The following is a 17,224-nucleotide window of genomic DNA, read 5'->3' as shown; positions in this document are numbered from 1 at the left end:
CCCAAAAGTATCTCCCCAGGATTTTGCCATACTTCTAGATCTAGGTAATAGTGCATCAGTCCTAGATCCTTCATCTCAAATTCGGCTGCCAACATCTTCTTACATTCTTGTATTCTTCTCTCCACACCTGTGATGAATATATCATTCACATACAATGTTAAACTCTCTTAGGGCGACATTGTTCTTTGCTTTGATAATTGCATTTCAATGTTCATCATTAATACATTAAGTTCACCCCATATCATCATTACATTATTTAGATCTACACCATTATACATCAGCATATGCAATTACATAGAAAGAAACAACATCACCATCATCATCAATGCAGCGGAATATAAAAGGAACAGTAGAAGAAAGCATGCACACACAGAGACACCAAGATTGGTCCGAGACCAGGGCAAAACCCACTATGGGGAAAACCCTTGCAAATCTTCTTCTTCTTAGATTGTCATCAAAATGATGCAACAAAAGAGAATACAATGATCCATAACTTAATCTATGCAGCAAAACAATAATGATATCGATGAAACAGATCTAATCATGCTAGGAATCAGAACCCTCATACTAATGGCTGTAGTGTGCTGCCACAAACTGATGTCAACTGTTGTATACTGCTGTCACTCTGTCGAACACTGCTGAGCACTACTGTCACTGTCAATGAGCCCAATACATATGTTTGCAGCAGATACTAACAAATCAGATCTACAGAGCTGTATAACAACATAGAGAAACCCAAATCTACTGAAGTCAACTAAAGCCAAGATGTCAAACCCTATATCTGAACTCTGGTCGCTTTCATCAGAACTGTCTGTGTGCGACCAAAACTACTTGGTCGCTCTCTCGGATACTGTGAGAGGGCGACTGTGATTGCTTGATCGCTCTCCGGAAGACTATGTGCGTACGAACGGGGTGCAACACACCTAAAACCTTGGTTGCTCCCTTGAAGTTACTGTGCATGCGTCCGGGACAACTTGGTCGCTCTCAGGACCACTCTGTGCAAGCGACCGGGGATTGATATCTCCAGATCTGCTTGTGAGGCCCAAGTTGCTTCCATAAGCCTCTGTGCCAGCGTCTATGGGTATCTGGTCGCTCTCATAGGCTTGTGTGCTAGTGTCTAGGGACTAAAATGCCTAGTTCTGTGCCAACGTTCGAGATCCAGAAAACCCTAACCCAAAGCGAACCATTCGCCTGTGATTTTAGACCCTTGTGTGAACTCCTTCCGTCGAACCTGTGTGAACCAAGACAAAAGAGAAGAGAAGATGTGTCCAAATGATCTCGAGGTCTCTTCTATTTATATGCTTTCCTGAGGGTTCACTTGGGGTTAACACTGACCCAAGCAGTTACTCATGTGGTTAGGGCTGACCCATTCCATAATACATGTATGAATAAAATAATTCATAACTCAACTTTTGCTTGACCAAATTGGGTGATCTTTAGATCGATTTTGGTCCTCTCAAAAAGATGATTCTAATGCAATCATTATCTCGGTCATTTGAGCTGTCAAAGGTGGAATTTTATCGCAGTTGCAAAAATTAACACTCCCTCTCAACTAGGGAGAATTCCACCTGCCAATATCTGTCCATTGAACAATATGCCATTCTAGAATCTTCGAGTGTCATCACGTATCATCACGGATCATCTTTGTCATGTAGTCGTCGTGCCATGTCCATCTCAAGTGTCTCATCATCACAAATCATCATTGTACATCTCGATCTATCCTTTGCTTATTCCTGCTTATCTCTTGGTTGTTCCTGCTCATATTCTGAATATTTTCGGATCCAGAAGAAGAAGAATTTTTTACTGGAGGGAAGATCAAGCTACCACCCTCTATCCATCAAGTTGCTATCTGGAATCTCTGTCAACGGGTTACTACCCGGAGTATCATCATCAATCGTCATCGAAGAGCATATCATCAAGGAACACATCTCAACTTGGAACCACATCGGGGACCAATAAATTCCACCCATATTGAGCAATAGGATAACTCATCACACAGGGGAATACACCCTCAACCTTGGATCGCACAGGGGAGTACACCCTCGACTCTGGAATTTCATCGGGGAGCTTACCCTCAACTCGAAATCATATCGGGTTATCTCAACCCATCCTATTGCGTACTGATCTTCCCATTGATGACCCTGAATAGTCATGTGGTAGAACACCTGCATCATAATCGACTTGGGTTGTACACCCCAAGTACACTCTCAACTCGTTGGCCAAACGAGGAGTGGTATTCTCGACAAGTTGGCCTGCTTGTGGGTATGATGCCAACTGGGGTATACTCTGCAAAGACCAAACAGGGGAGCAACATTCTCCAACCCTATGAAGATAGGGGAGCAACATTCTCCAACCCTATGGGTAACATATAGGGGTAACACCCTATTGTCCAGAGTTCCCTCAACCCCAGGAGCCCTTCTCCCTCAATTCCTCACCTTGGGAGCTCAAACAGGGGGGAAGAGTTGGCTCAGTTTCCTCGATCAACGCTGCTCTCATCATACTCGAATCTGGTATTTGCTTGTCTTAATAGCAGCTGTTTCCTGTTGATATAGAACATCAAATCAAATATCATGTCAGATCATATATAATCATATAAATCACAAAATGATACCATAATCATCCTCCCTCTCAAGGAGGTGCCAACCACAAGCCTAAGCTTGTTTCGAACAATTGCACTGTCTCAATTGTATGAGAGTATCTCGGTCCTAACTATAAATATGGGACTTACTGCCAATCGGATCATCACAATATATCCATGTCATATCCAGATCATGCTCAAACAACTCTCTAAGGAGCTTCTGTATCCTGCCTCACAACTAGCAACATCATGATCAACCTCGGTCATGGTATGGACCTCTCATCCAAGATATCATGGCAGATTGCATACTAAAGCAACATCCAAATGTGCTTATCAACAATAATCTCAAATATCAACAATACATCTATGCAGACACATATCATAGGAGAAATATCTCATTCTCAAAACTAGAACACCTCATGCAGATATTTCAAAGCATGCTCGATGGTAACTCTACGTGAATGAAGCAACTCACTCATAAATTCATTAAGGTTCTATGCACATCATACATATACAGATGAATGTTCAAAACTGAACATCAATGCTTAAAACAATTTTCAGATGCCATGTCAAGTTCAACAACATCCTGAACTGCAAATCGGAGTATCCAAGGATTTGTATTTTCATTATTCAAAAACATTTTCCAATAGCTTTGAAATATAGAATTTCTTTCCCAAATTCCATAAATCGATTCATCATGCCATGATACATCATTTTGGGCTTCAAAAGCCATCTCCCTTTGATGTGGATCACTAGAGGCTCATCACCTGTCATGAGTAGATCATCAGGATATAAAACCAAAACCTTAATCAATATCAAATCCATACCTTGGAACTCATCATCCTAACTTCATTAGATAACTATAAAATATAGACATATCTGGATCGCAATGCTCTAAGCATAATGCCTTGCTAAGCCATTATAATTAGCCATACATATCTCAATGGTGTACCATCAACAACAAGGTCAAATCATCAGAGTTTAGAAGCCAAATCATGACCATTATCAAAGTCATCATTATCATAGTATTAATGCTTTCAACCAGAAGACAGGTGGAGCTCATATCAATTCATGACTTCATCATGCCACACGTCATGCATTATCAATCCGAACTTGATTAAGTCATTCTCAGAATCATAATACAAGTCATCCTGTCACTAGGTGCAAATGCATACATCAAGGATGAGTCATGCAGGTTCCATTTTTCATGCTAAATCACAACTATCATTACTTCAACCATTGTGCTAAGAACAAGGAGGCCAATTTCCACATAAGTCATCATGCCCACATAGTATCGATATCAGGGCAAATAAAAAATCATCAAATCAGATCACTAGACATCAGGTCAAGTCCAAATTGCTATTGTAGAGAGATCTATAGTCAAAGCACATCTCAATCATCAATTCAAAGTTATTTTCAAGCATCATGATAAAACACTTTTCATATATACCAGTAATGCCAAATCATGCCAACCTCTTGTAGCACAAACATAGTGACATATCTATATGTATGTCCCAGTCACCTACAAACACAAGTTCAGTCTGCATGTTCATGTTATGGCAAACATTCAAGCTTTTCCTGCTAGTAGATCTTGTTGTTATCTGCAATACATCTGTGGTACTGACATCTTCCAGGTGACCATCTGATTTCATGCACAATACTTCATTATATGATCAACAATTTAACTCAATAACTTCAGAAATCAGTTAACAATGGCAGAATATGTCAGGGACTTTACAATTCAGAGTTCAGGCAACTTTAGAATGCTTCAGATGATGGTCAAAAATAGTCAAACCTATGGTCGCTCCCTTCAGGTTAGCATGAGAGCAACTTTAGCTACCTGGACGATGTCTAGGCGTTAGCATGCGTGCATCTAGGGATGAGATCTCCTAGATCTGTGACTGCGTTTGGAGCAAAAACCCTCATTTCCGTACGGGCTTCAGATCTTAGACTCCGCTGCAGATCAACACTGTTAGATGCACATAAATGATATTTTAGCAGCATAGAATACAAATGGTAATAAGAGTAAAAATCTTGAGAAGAGATTCTCCCTCTGACTAGGGATCTGCATCATTCATCTTCATTCATGTAAGCAACCTGTCTCTACTAGAGTCATGCAATAGCAGATTTGTTAGATCACAAACATATGGCTATCAACATCATGACATCAATCTTTCATCAAAGGTTAGACTCAAAGCAACAGATAGATAAAACATCATATCTCAAAGATTATGAACACAATAGCATTTTCTGTCAAGTCACTCCATCAAGTTATTGTATCCTGTTTAACCATATGCCATCAAGACAAGACGACATGCAGTAAGAGATCTAGAATATCAATCTTACACTTATACTGCTCACATCAAGGTTATCATGCTCTTCATGACGAATGAGATCAAATTAGGTCATTTAGTAAAGCTTTATCAAAAGAACAAGAGTGTCAATCACTCTTTCCATATGCTTTCATCATGCTTATCGCAAGCATTACCAACAGACTCATGTATAGGAGTCAATGAACTATCCTTTTATATGAAATCCCTCATGACAAGTATCAAGAATATCATTTACTAGATTCAAGGTGCTAATCTTCTTTATAGGATCAAGATATCCAACAGATAGATCTTAAATGTTACCCAAACATCAAGTGTATCAATGCATCAACATTAAATAGCCTCATAGAATTCAAGAAGGTTAAAATGTTCAACACCAAGTGCATAATTTCATCATAGGAGACATATATCCAAGTCACTTTCATATGCATGTATGAGCCATTAAAGAAAGAGGCATTCTCATCATACCTTAGGGCTTACTGAGCCAATAGCTGAAACACAACATACCATGCATATCTTGTGGTATTCAAATACTTGAGCACCTACTCATTAGTCATAGGCCGCTTGAAGCACTTTGTCATCTTTTCATCAAGTACCTCTTTATCTCTTTCCAGATCTGCATCTCAAAATGATCCTCAAGAAGGATCTACACATCTCATCTCATCAAGGAGGTTAGAAACATCCATATACTCAAATACATATGTAGGAAGTACAAGCAATAAACATAATCATCAAATCTATAAGTCTAACAAGTAAGAAGCATCATAAGTCAATAAATACTTATCTTCAATGAGAGGTGATCCTCTCCCTCTTGAACCAATCTTCAAGAGCCATCAATGTCCATGGTCCATATACCCATGTTGCCTTAGGGCTTCATCAAATCTCCCACAAGTGCTTGAGCATCTTCACATAAACCATCAAATTTCAAGTCTTTGCCATAAACTAGGGTTTTCTCTCCAACTCTAACGTCATATAATCCATCAAACCCTAATCATCAAGATGCCTAGGATTTTCTTCAAACCCTAGAATTCTTTTAGGTCTCCACCATCCTCTTCATGCTTCCATAAAAGGTGTCATCATCGGGGTGATCTCCATGACTTTTCTTCAGCCCAGCTCTGATACCATGTTAAATTTTCTTAGGGCGACATTGTTCTTTGCTTTGATAATTGCATTTCATCATTAATACATTAAGTTCACCCCATATCATCATTACATTATTCAGATCTACACCATTATACATCAACATATGCAATTACATAGAAAGAAACAACATCACCATCATCATCAATGCAACGGAATATAAAAGGAACAGTAGAAGAAAGCATGCACACACATAGAGACACCAGGATTGGTCCGAGACCAGGGCAAAACCCACTATGGGGAAAACCCTTGCAAATCTTCTTCTTCTTAGATCGTCATCAAATGATGCAGCAAAAGAGAGTACAATGATCCATAAGTCAATCTATGCAACAAAACAATAATGATATCCATGAAACAAATCTAATCATGCTAGAAATCAGAACCCTCATACTGATGGCTGTAATGTGCCGTCACAAACTGATGTCGACTGTTGTATGCTATTGTCACTGTGCCGAACACTGCTGTCACTGTTAATGAGCCCAATACATATGTTTGCAATGGATACTAACAAATCAGATCTACAGATTTGTATAACAACATAGAGAAACCCAAATCTACTGAAGTCAACTAAAGCCAAGATGTCAAACCCTAGATTTGAACTCTGGTCGCTTTCATCAAAACTGTCTATGTGCGACTGAAACTCCCTGGTCGCTCTCTCGGATACTGTGAGAGGGTGATTGTGACTGCGCAGTCGCTCTTAAGAAGACTCTGTGCGTATGACCGGGGTGAAACACACCTAAAACCCTTGGTCGCTCCCTTGAAGTTACTGTGCATATGTCTGGGACAACCTGGTCGCTCTCAGGACCACTCTGTGCGAGCGACTGGGGACCGATACCTCCAGATCTGTGCCCAAGTCGCTCCCATAGGCCTCTGTGCCAACGTCTATGGGTCTCTGATCGCTGTCATAGGCTTGTGCGCCAGCGTCTAGTGACTAAAATGCCCAGTTCTGTGCCAACGTTCGAGATCTAGAAAACCCTAACCCAGAGTGAACCTTTCGCCTGTGATTTCAGACCCTTTGTGCGAACTCCTTACGTCGAACCTGTACAAACCAAGACAAAGAGGAGAAGATGTGTCCATGCCCTTCAACATCTTCAAGAGTGGCTTTTAACCAATTTGGCTTCTTTCCTTGTGCTTGGTATGACCACGACTTGAATAGGCTCACTTGGTCCTTCTTCTTCCTCTTGATTTTTAGAAGGGTTGTCGGGTTGTACTACTAGTTCTTCAAATATGGGTAGATCTTCGTCATCAGAATCAATAGGAATATTCTTCGATATTTTGTAGGCTTGATTCTCATCAAATATAACGTCCTTGCTTACTTCAATGTGTCTCTTTTCTTTGAAGTAGATTCTATAAGCCTTTGAGGAGAGAATGTAGCCAATGAAGATCCCTTTGATTCTTGTAGAATCCAACTTCTTTCGTTTGTTGTTTGGAACATGGATATATGCAGGACTCCCAAAGGTTCGAACTTGGCTTCTTTCCTATGAATGCTTCCTCTTGTGTCATATTATTGAGAATTCTACGAAGACTTCTATTTTGAATATATATGACTGTCATTGCTTCTTCTCCCCATAGAAAGTTTGGCAAATCTTGATCAAGTAGCATTGTTCGTACATCTTCTTCAATTGTCCTATTCTTTCTTTCAGCCACTCCATTTTGTTCGGGATAGTAAAGAACAATAAGCTCCCTCTTAATTATTGCTTCTTTACAATGTGCAATTAATTATTTAGAAGTGTATTCCCCACCATTGTCAGATCTCAAGGTTTTTATCTTTCTTTCGGTTAGGGTTTCCACTTCACATCTAAACTCCTTGAATTTCTAGAGTGATCATCAATAAATGTTACATAGTAAAGATGACCTTCAAATGATTTGTCAGACATGGGCCCGCACACATCTGAATGTATGAGGTCTAATATTTCTTTAGACCTTGTTTCACTATTTGAAAATGATTTTCTTGTATGTTTTCCCAAAGAGCATCCCTTGCAAGCTCCTTCATGATCTTCTTTGATATCGGGGATGCCATGAACTAGATTTTTAAGAGTAGGAATGACTTTGTAGTGAAGATGACCATATCTTCTATGCCATAGCTCAATAGGGGAATTTTCATATGAACTAGGGCTTGCGGAGGTGGTGTAATAACTCTATACAAATTTCCTTCACGAACTCTAATGACCCTAGCTTTATCAATACTAGAATCTTTTCCCCAGACCAAGACCTTTCCATCAACAAAAGCAACTCTATCCCCTTTATCTTCTAAGCAAGAAATTGAAAGCAAATTCTTTTTCAAACCTGAAACATATAGTATGTTGTTGAGATGTAGTTTTACTCCATTCTCCAACTTTAAGGATCTAGATCCCATGCCTCTAACCACATAGCTTTTGTTGTCTCCCAATTCCACAACATGAGAGGATGGTTCTTTTGATAGAGTTTGTAGTTGCTTACTTTCCCCTGTCATATGCCTGGATCCTCCACTGTCAATGATCCATGCATTATCATCATTGAGAGATCCTTTAAGTGGAGGTAAGAACCCTTGACTTATGATTTTGTTGAATAAGTAGTAGACAATCTTCTTGATCCATCTTCCTATAGAAGTGAATCTCACTCTTATCATAGAGGGAGAAATCAGTTCCTTCAGTCAACGAGGTGATCTTCAACCTTCTTCGACATTAGCTCTGATACCATGTCAAGAAATCAATGCTAGTAGGATTAGGGTTAGATTTTTCTTTCTTGATAATTACTTGTGAATTATGTTGGATTCTTTTACTTATTTGTTATTTATCTTTCATCAAGCAATTACCAAATTATGTGTGCATGAAGATCACAAAAACACAAGACTCAAGATGTAGGCACTCTGCCAGGGAAAAACCCCTATCTAGGGGAAAACCCAAGGTCCCAGTTAAAATCAAAATCTCTTCCTTCAATAGTTTTTCTTGAGACTCTTCTACCTACACAAAAGACCTCCTCCACACGATACCAACCTCTCCTTCTACGATCCAACCTTCGACCTAACAACAACAACACTTTGACCCTAACAATTTCGACTTGGCAGCATCCGGCATCAGCAGCAACTTCAACCTAGACTAGGAGTCTTCGTTCTCCTAAACCAGCCCACATGAGATAGAGAGAGAGAGAGGCACCAAAATTTCGATTTTCTTCTTCTCTTTCACCTTGACCAAACTCACACTCCTTTTGGATCCCTCCTTCAACTTCGCACTTTTTCCCAGCTTCCAGCTTCCAAAGATCAAACTATACTTGAGAGAGTGAGATGCTTAAATGAAGTCAAACTGCCTTGTATATATAGCCTTCCAATGAGGTCGAACTGCCTTCCTTGAGGCCGACTTGATCTACTTGAGGCCAACTTGGTGCGGAGGTTACATAATCTATTTTTGACTAAAAAATAATTCTTTTTACATAAAATATGCAATGACTCTATTGACTCTTTATTAATCCTAGGAGTCCTCAATGGGGACTTTGACTAATAAAATGATGACCCAAGCATGAAAAGTCAATTGTCAACACCTGCAATCAAGCTCAGTCAAAGGTCATCAAACTTGGCTTCTTTTGCTGGTCAAACAGAGGTCAAAACAATCCCAATCAAAGCAGTAAAATCTGGTCAACAGAGAGAGTCCCTGCGGTCAAAGTCCACAGTCAAGCCTGCGGTCAATGCAGGTCAAAGTGCCCAGAATGCCTCGGTTCATGTGCCAAACAATGCAGCCTAGAAAAATGGAATTTCTCCCAAAATATCAATGTCAAAACATGCCCAAAACATCAAGGTCAAAGCTGGTCAAAGTCTCCCAAACAAAGCAAACGCAGAAATTTCAGAGCTGCCTCAAAGACCATCGCACATGTGAAGTCAATCTGCAATCTTCAGTGCTTCACGAACCAATGAGAAGAGGAGAGAGAAGAATGATGTGTTGATGATGATGCCAAATGAGGTGTGCGTTAACCTGTATTTATGTGTTGGAGGGGTGCCAATTTTCTTCTAGGCCGACTTGGACAATTGTGCTGTTGTGGATTTTTAGTATTTACATCAAAAATACATTTTTCCTAAGCAAATTAAGTGCTTCCAAGAGAAATTTTGGGTCTCTATGAATGAGAAATTTTGTCCAATGAACGGAATTTATCCTGGAGCTGCCAAATTAACAATTTGTTGACGTTAATATAGTTATCTTATCTTATTCCTTATGAGATATTGTTTACACCGCCTAGATATGACACATTTTCTCCATAAGATGCAACAATGTGACTATACTATTGTTCTCCCACAAATTGGTGCACATATTCTTTTATGATCAGATATGACACAAGTGTTGCCAACAATTTAAGGTGGCACTCACCCAGATGTCCTAATGTGCTAGGGCTTGAACATAAAATTATTGACTAGGACAAATAATCAAGAACACTTTTATGTCTCTATTTCTTTTCTAAGGGTGTGGCTTGGGCTTTAATATCTTAATCTTTCTTCTCCTGGTAAAATCCTTCTCAACTTATTAAGTTATGCATAAAGAAGTATGCATTGCACCTTCTGAGATCCAATAAAATTAGGCTTTATGAGGCTGAGCTCTTTTTGTAGGTCTATGATAATTTCTTGTTCAACAGGCATAGTGGGATGAACTTCGGCTTTATGAGATGATTTTCTTCCTGATTTCCATGGTTGAGCGAATTTCAACATACATGGGCATGAGCCCACACTTGATGGTGTTGATCTTTTCCTAGATATTCTTGTTTTATTTCATTTGATATTTCTATTTTACCATTATTATTTCTCACATATGGAGCTTCATCCTCAATTTTTCGAGATACACTTGTTTGCTACTTAGCTCAAGTTATACTTATTCGTTGTTTGGGCTCAAATTCCTAAGAACATCATAATGTCGAATGAATTACTTAGGTTAGGGAAGCGTATGTCCTATTCTCTTTCATTGTTTGAATGTTAATGTTATAAGTGGTTGTACATGTGGTACATCAGCCTTAGCAAGTACACTATACATCATTGATGAATTGAAAACATTTATCTTTCTTGTAGTCCTTAATCGGAAAATGATGTTAATGATTTATTTATTAGTTTTTTCTATTTTCTAGTATCATATACCTGCACTTTCATTCTCAAGGATGGTTCATAAAGTAGATGGCTGCATGCTATCTTTGATCGCACTCATTGTATGAACTTAAGCTTATATCAATTGCATCAGTTGTAATATTTGAAGTTTTGATGTATGCACAGGAAGCAAAAGATCCTGGAACAAAGGCACTCTTTACCCATTGCTTCTGGTTAGTTGCTCTTCCTAACAAAATATATGCCAAAAATAATTATAGCTGTTGTTATTTAGGTGTTTGGATTCAGGAAGTAAGATTGTGGAAGGTCATTTTTATTAATTTAATTTGAGATTGTAATTGTATGTCATACTCATAATTCTGTTTAAAGGGCTTGGATTGATGTTTTAACGGGGAATGTGTTAGACCAAACACTTTGTTAGGCATCTTTTATTATAGGCACTAGACATGCTTTTATGGAGGTAAATTTATTTGCACAGTGAATGTAAATCTATTACAATGTGATTATGTTCATAACAAATGCCCTCTCAGCCTTGGCCACTCCCTGGACGCTATCATATGCCAGTGCTTTGCCCTCTTCACAGCTGTCAACTGTGATGAGTGCGCTGTATCAGAGTTCCCTCAGTCGTCGTCAGTAGTCGTCTTAAGCAGACCTTGATATCCTCTCTGGTTTGCATGAAGGCTTTATTGTACTTGCACCTTCTTTTATATCTTATTTTTTAGCTAGACACATAATTCTTTAAATTTTCTGCTTTCAATATTGATCTTGGAGTTGCTTTTGCACTCCCACATTGTATTCACATTGGATGTACCCTTTTTAGTTCCACTGACTTACTTTTGTGGTCATTTCTTGGAGATTAATAAAGTTATTTTATCTTGCTTGTCCTTTTTACTCTTTGATATTTTGTCATGGGCCAAAGATGATTATTTTTTTTAATGCGATGTGTATATTATTGACTGAGAATTTCCGCTGTTCGTTGAGTTTAGAGTTCAGAGTACTGACAATGAAGCAAAGTAAATGAAAAGTCTGTGTGCAGATCACTTAAATGAATAGAAGAGTAGAAATATCAATATTCATAGAAACACAGATAATTCATTATATTTGTTCAACACAGCAGTCCATATTACATATGTACAGGTGATCAATAGAATAGCGTTATGACGAACAGCACACAAAGATGTCACTGTCACCTTGTATTAATAAATATAGTTGCTTTCTTTTGCTTAATTTATGTTTCTATTTTTCCTTACGCTTTCGCTTTTAGCTTATAGCAATAGGAGTTGTTTTTGCACTCCCACTGCTTATCACGATTCACTACTGATGTACTTTTTTTGCACTTATTATAATGCCAAAGTTATAACATGACAATATAGACTAAAAGACAAATACAACTTAGTGACAACTTAAGCTAATGATGTTTATATATATATTTTTGCAATGGAATATCGAATGTCATCTAAATCTTCTTTTCTTTAAACGATGCCCCTTTGAATTGTATATTTGTCCTTTCTTATCAGTTATGGATTAGGTTAGCTTGTTAATTTTTATCCCTTAAGATTTGAAAGAAGACTTTAGTTGCATTGAAGGGGACCTTTTAGTTGTAAACTTTATTACCTCAGTAGTTGCATTAAAAAGAAGCTAGTGATAATCTCGGATTAAGTATATATTGTGGTTGGTAGTAACTATTGCTGGTGAGTGCCTCATGTCAATGGCCCTAACCTTCAGTTGTAAAAATTGACTTTCTCAAGAATCACTTTTTTGTAGTCCTATTCTTCTAGGCTTTTGTGTTGGTGTTCTTTGTAAGGCATTGCAGTTTGTACCCCACCATAAAAATGTTTTGCTGGTACGTTCTCCTTGAGTCAAAATCATGCTATCTTAGGCTGTTTTAAGTTTTCCTCCCAATTGGCCACACAACCGAAAACTAATTCTGTCTTTTGATAGTAGGTAAGACATTCAATTGTCTACCAGGATTAGTTAAGAAATCAATGGTCAGTAGCTTAATTGTGTAAGACACAGAAAATCAATGTTTATAGAGTCTTTTACTTGCATTACTAATCTAATATTTTAAAGAAATATTAGGAAATATCTGAAGGATCTTATGGTGGATTTTAGAGATTATAGATTAATTGCTCTCTGTAGAACTTTTCATTAGGCTTCAATGGTAACCATTGAATGGTTTCATATCGGTTGATAATGATGTTTTTTTCTTTCAGCTGAGAAAAGACTGGTGGAAGAATTAAGGAAGCATGACACACTTGTAGTGGTTGGTGAGACAGGAAGTGGAAAAACAACCCGTAAGTATTCTCTCTTTGTGACCTTTTACTTTGTACTTTGCTATCAATATTTAGTTGAGGCAATGGTTATTTAAACTTACTTTGAAGTTGCTTGTTAAAATGTGTTACCTATATCAGTGTAACGAATAAAATATATATAAATAATGTAAAATAATGTAAATGACTAAGTCACATGACACGAGGACACGAGACACAGAGGACACGTAAATACGAGTATTCAATACGAAATGCAGCGACCTGGAAATAGGACACAAGGGACATGTTTTATATATATTTAATAAATAAAAATATATATATACCGAAATATAGTTTTTTATCCATATTAGAAATATGATAGAAAGTTGTGTGATAAAACATAAAACCAATTAGAAAATCGGAAGACCGAGAAATAGGAGATAAGCCATAAGCTAAATACAAAATCTATAGTATCAGTATGACGAAATATATTTAGATTAAAAATGAAAAGTCAATAACATCAAGTAAAAAGTAAATAAGATTGAGTCTCGTCTAATTTTGGTTTTTTGGCGATAATAGTTTGATAGTGTAGTTTTATGAAATTAAAAATAATGCTAAGCTAAATCATTTTCCATCCAACATTAAGATTAACGCCGAATTAAGATTAACACCGAAAAAACCAATGCGAAGAGCCACAACGTGAGTGATTTAGGGCATAATTAATAGCAACTAAAACATAAAACAGAAGTTGCATTGAAAACTATAACGCGTAAGCTGCAAACACATCTTCCAACGTTGAAAACCATAAAAGAGTATTTAGATATTTTTAATTTTAAATCATTTGAATAAAATATATGTCATGAACTGCAAATGAAACGTTAAAAGAGGTCAAAACATTTGAATAAAATATATGTCATGAACTGCAAATGAAACGTGAAAAAGCTGCGGAAAGTGCCAAGTTTCCAAACGTCACATGCTGCAGCCTGCCAAGTGCCAAGTTTCCAAACGTCACACGCTGCGAGCCTGCGACCAAACTCCACAGTCCACATGATGAATATACACAGACAATGGTTTGCTTGAACGTTGCCAAACCTCACACACGCTGCGACCAATCCACGAGTCCACGGAGATGACTCAATGCACACTCGGCTCCACACTCGGCTCCACACAACAGCTCCACAGGATGAATATACAGTGACGGAGAGCGACGACGGAGGAAAATAGGAAAAGAACCCCAAAAAAATAATTGCGTGGGCTTTAAACTAGTGATTTCATGGGTTACGTATTCAACTAGAGGAAAAAACGTTAGGACAACGTTTTCTATAAACCGAATACTCGTTTTCCTGGAGCAGGACACGACTAAAACGCCCAAATACGTTTTACATTTTAGAGGACACGACAAAAAATGTTTTCGACACGTTTTAGGGCCGTTTTCGTGTCCGACACGTTAAATATGGGACACGGGACCTTGGAGGACGTGTTCTGTGACTTAGGTAAATGATAATAAGCATAAATAATTATTAGTTAATTAGTAATTAGGTTGAAGAGGCATGTCTAAATGAGACATGACTCTTCATGAAGAGACACTTGCTTGGTATATAAGCAAGCCTCTCGTTCTCATTCATATTATGATTATCATTCTTATTCATATATTTAATATATAATATTTGTATCCTCATGGATATCTTTATATTCCAAGTCTTCTGGAGTAATTAATTTATAGAAGGAACTTTGTTCGCTTCATTTGGTATCAGAGCAGTTTGGTCCTCTAGGTTGTTTAACCGGTGCACAAAGCTCGTTCTCCAATCCTTTGTCAAATTTATTGTTGTTGCAGTTCAAGCGTTTCGCTAAATATTTGGGGAGTCTCCATCTCGCTACCAGGCCTTTGGCTATATATATCTATATATATATATATATATATATAACAAAAATAATAATAAAGATTATTAATTTAAAAAAAGAGTCATATAAAAAAAAAGAGATTAAAAAAATATAGAAAAAAAATCAAATTCAAAAAAAGAAAGTAAAAAAATAAAATAAAATAAGTGCATAATAAAGATAAGAGGGAATTTTTCCAAGTATATTTAAAACTTTTACGTGGAGAAGCCTGTGGTTTTAAAAACAACCCATGGTAATTGCCCATGGTATTTTAAAAAGTAAAAAAAACAAAAAACAAAAGGAATACGTTTTACTTCTTACATGGAGAACATTTTAACGGAGGTTTTAAAAACAACCCATGGTAATAGCCCATGGTATTTTAACATCGTGACCGTGTCATATGAAAAGATGTGACCTTTATATTTATTAAGTGGGGTGACATTAAAAATTTATCAAGGGAGTAATTAAGTATATAAAAAAGGGAACCAATTTATTATTAAAAAAGAAGAATTGAAACTATTATTATTATAAGATAATAAAGTTATTTTGAAAAGGGGTCTTAATATAAAGAAATACATACATAAAAAGAGGGCAACAATATAAGGAGTATTTTTTTAATAAAAGGGTATTCAAGTTTTTAACAATCCACATTAAAGGAGAATATTTGAAAAAGATATATAAAAAATAAAAGAATTACTTGAAAAAAAAAATCCCAAGTTCATCTTAACAAAGTAAAAATGGAGTCAACCGTTGACGATAAAGAAATTGAGTGTAGTCCAAAAATGAGAGATGAAAGGTTTCCTGAAACCTTTGGTAAATATGTTGATACATTATTTAAAATCAAAGGATCGCTCGCATGAAGAGATATCATAATCACTATTAGTCCTGCTGAAAAAAATAATTATGTTAATCCTAAATGTGCTAACCAATTGGTGATTCCTGAATCAAATATAGTTGAAAAGAATATTCTTGGCGATTATGACAAACAATATGACATAAGCAATCTACACCTAAGTATTGGAGATTACACTTTTACTTCACAATTCACCGTGAAAACCTTATGTATTAACGATAGTGACATTGTTTTGGGATCACCATGGATGGAAACTCTAGGTTCCTTTATTCTAAATACAAAAAAAAGGTTTTTGACATTTTCTCACAAAAAGAAGAAAATAACGCTCCAAGATTTTACGCTGAAACCAAATTCAATAACGCCAGAAGATGTCTCAGATATTTCAAAAGTAATTTCTCAAGAAGGTAAAAAAGTATTACAAAATATGTAAAAAGAAATTGAAAAAATCACTGTTGACAAAAATGAAGAAGTTTCTCGACTTGAAAACCATAGTGAAAAATTGCTGACGCAAATTAAGAAACTTAAGAAGGATAAGAAGTCATTAGAAAACCAGGTACAACAACTTATCGAGAAGGAAACATCAAATGTAGGAATTCAAGTTGATGACAAAATAATAAATACCGATCCAGTGAATGTCACAATTCAGCAAGAAGACAAGCAAGTTGAAGAAAAGACACGCTTGGATGTTGCGATTCAGATGATAAACACCCCAAGTGAAGGTGTGGTAACGAACTCAACAACATCATCCCCTGAAGTAAATCAAAAAATTTCCACACACCTAATAAGGGAAAGTAAAGTCCCATATCGGCATCCGAATCATGAGAATAGACGAATCAACCATGCTACATATCTGAACCATTCAGACCAGAAACAACAAACTGATGTTCCAGAGAAGAGTAATGTAACCTCAATCCATTCCTATGATGACAAGTCGTTACAAAATTCCAGTGATCAGAATGCTATACAGAAGATTAATTTCGGATGGTCTGATCCCTTCTCAGTGCGACAATTTTGTTTGTCACTTAGAAGATCATATCAGCTTGTATCAACGAAGATGATTGTTCCAAGAAAGGAAGTTGTTCGAAAACGAAAAAAGAGATCAAGCCTTTTTCATCGATAAGCTTTGAGGACATAGCTTTTTGA

General features: G+C 37.0%; 1 protein-coding gene across 4 annotated transcripts in view; it reads left to right on the top strand.

Moving 5' to 3' along the window:
• LOC149168559 (RNA helicase family protein) overlaps positions 1-17,224 on the top strand; it is a 241,472-nt gene that overhangs the window by 47,419 nt on the left and 176,829 nt on the right. For all 4 annotated transcript variants that reach the window (XR_016259754.1, XR_016259752.1, XR_016259753.1 and 1 more), the window contains exons 3-4: positions 11,270-11,316; positions 13,315-13,395. Coding sequence is in view for 1 of the 4 variants with exons in the window: in XM_089428313.1 (XP_089284439.1) it covers positions 11,270-11,316; positions 13,315-13,395 (128 nt within the window). In the remaining 3 variants the exon portion in view is untranslated. The remainder of the gene's footprint in view (positions 1-11,269; positions 11,317-13,314; positions 13,396-17,224) is intronic.

Source organism: Pinus tabuliformis, chromosome 4_2 (assembly GCF_031772625.1).
Source record: "Pinus tabuliformis cultivar Carrire ecotype Pingquan chromosome 4_2, CPIR1, whole genome shotgun sequence".
NCBI classification, from domain to species: Eukaryota; Viridiplantae; Streptophyta; class Pinopsida; order Pinales; family Pinaceae; genus Pinus; species Pinus tabuliformis.
The sequence above is the reverse complement of the archived record's forward strand: the minus strand, read 5'-3'. Positions and strand labels throughout refer to the sequence as shown.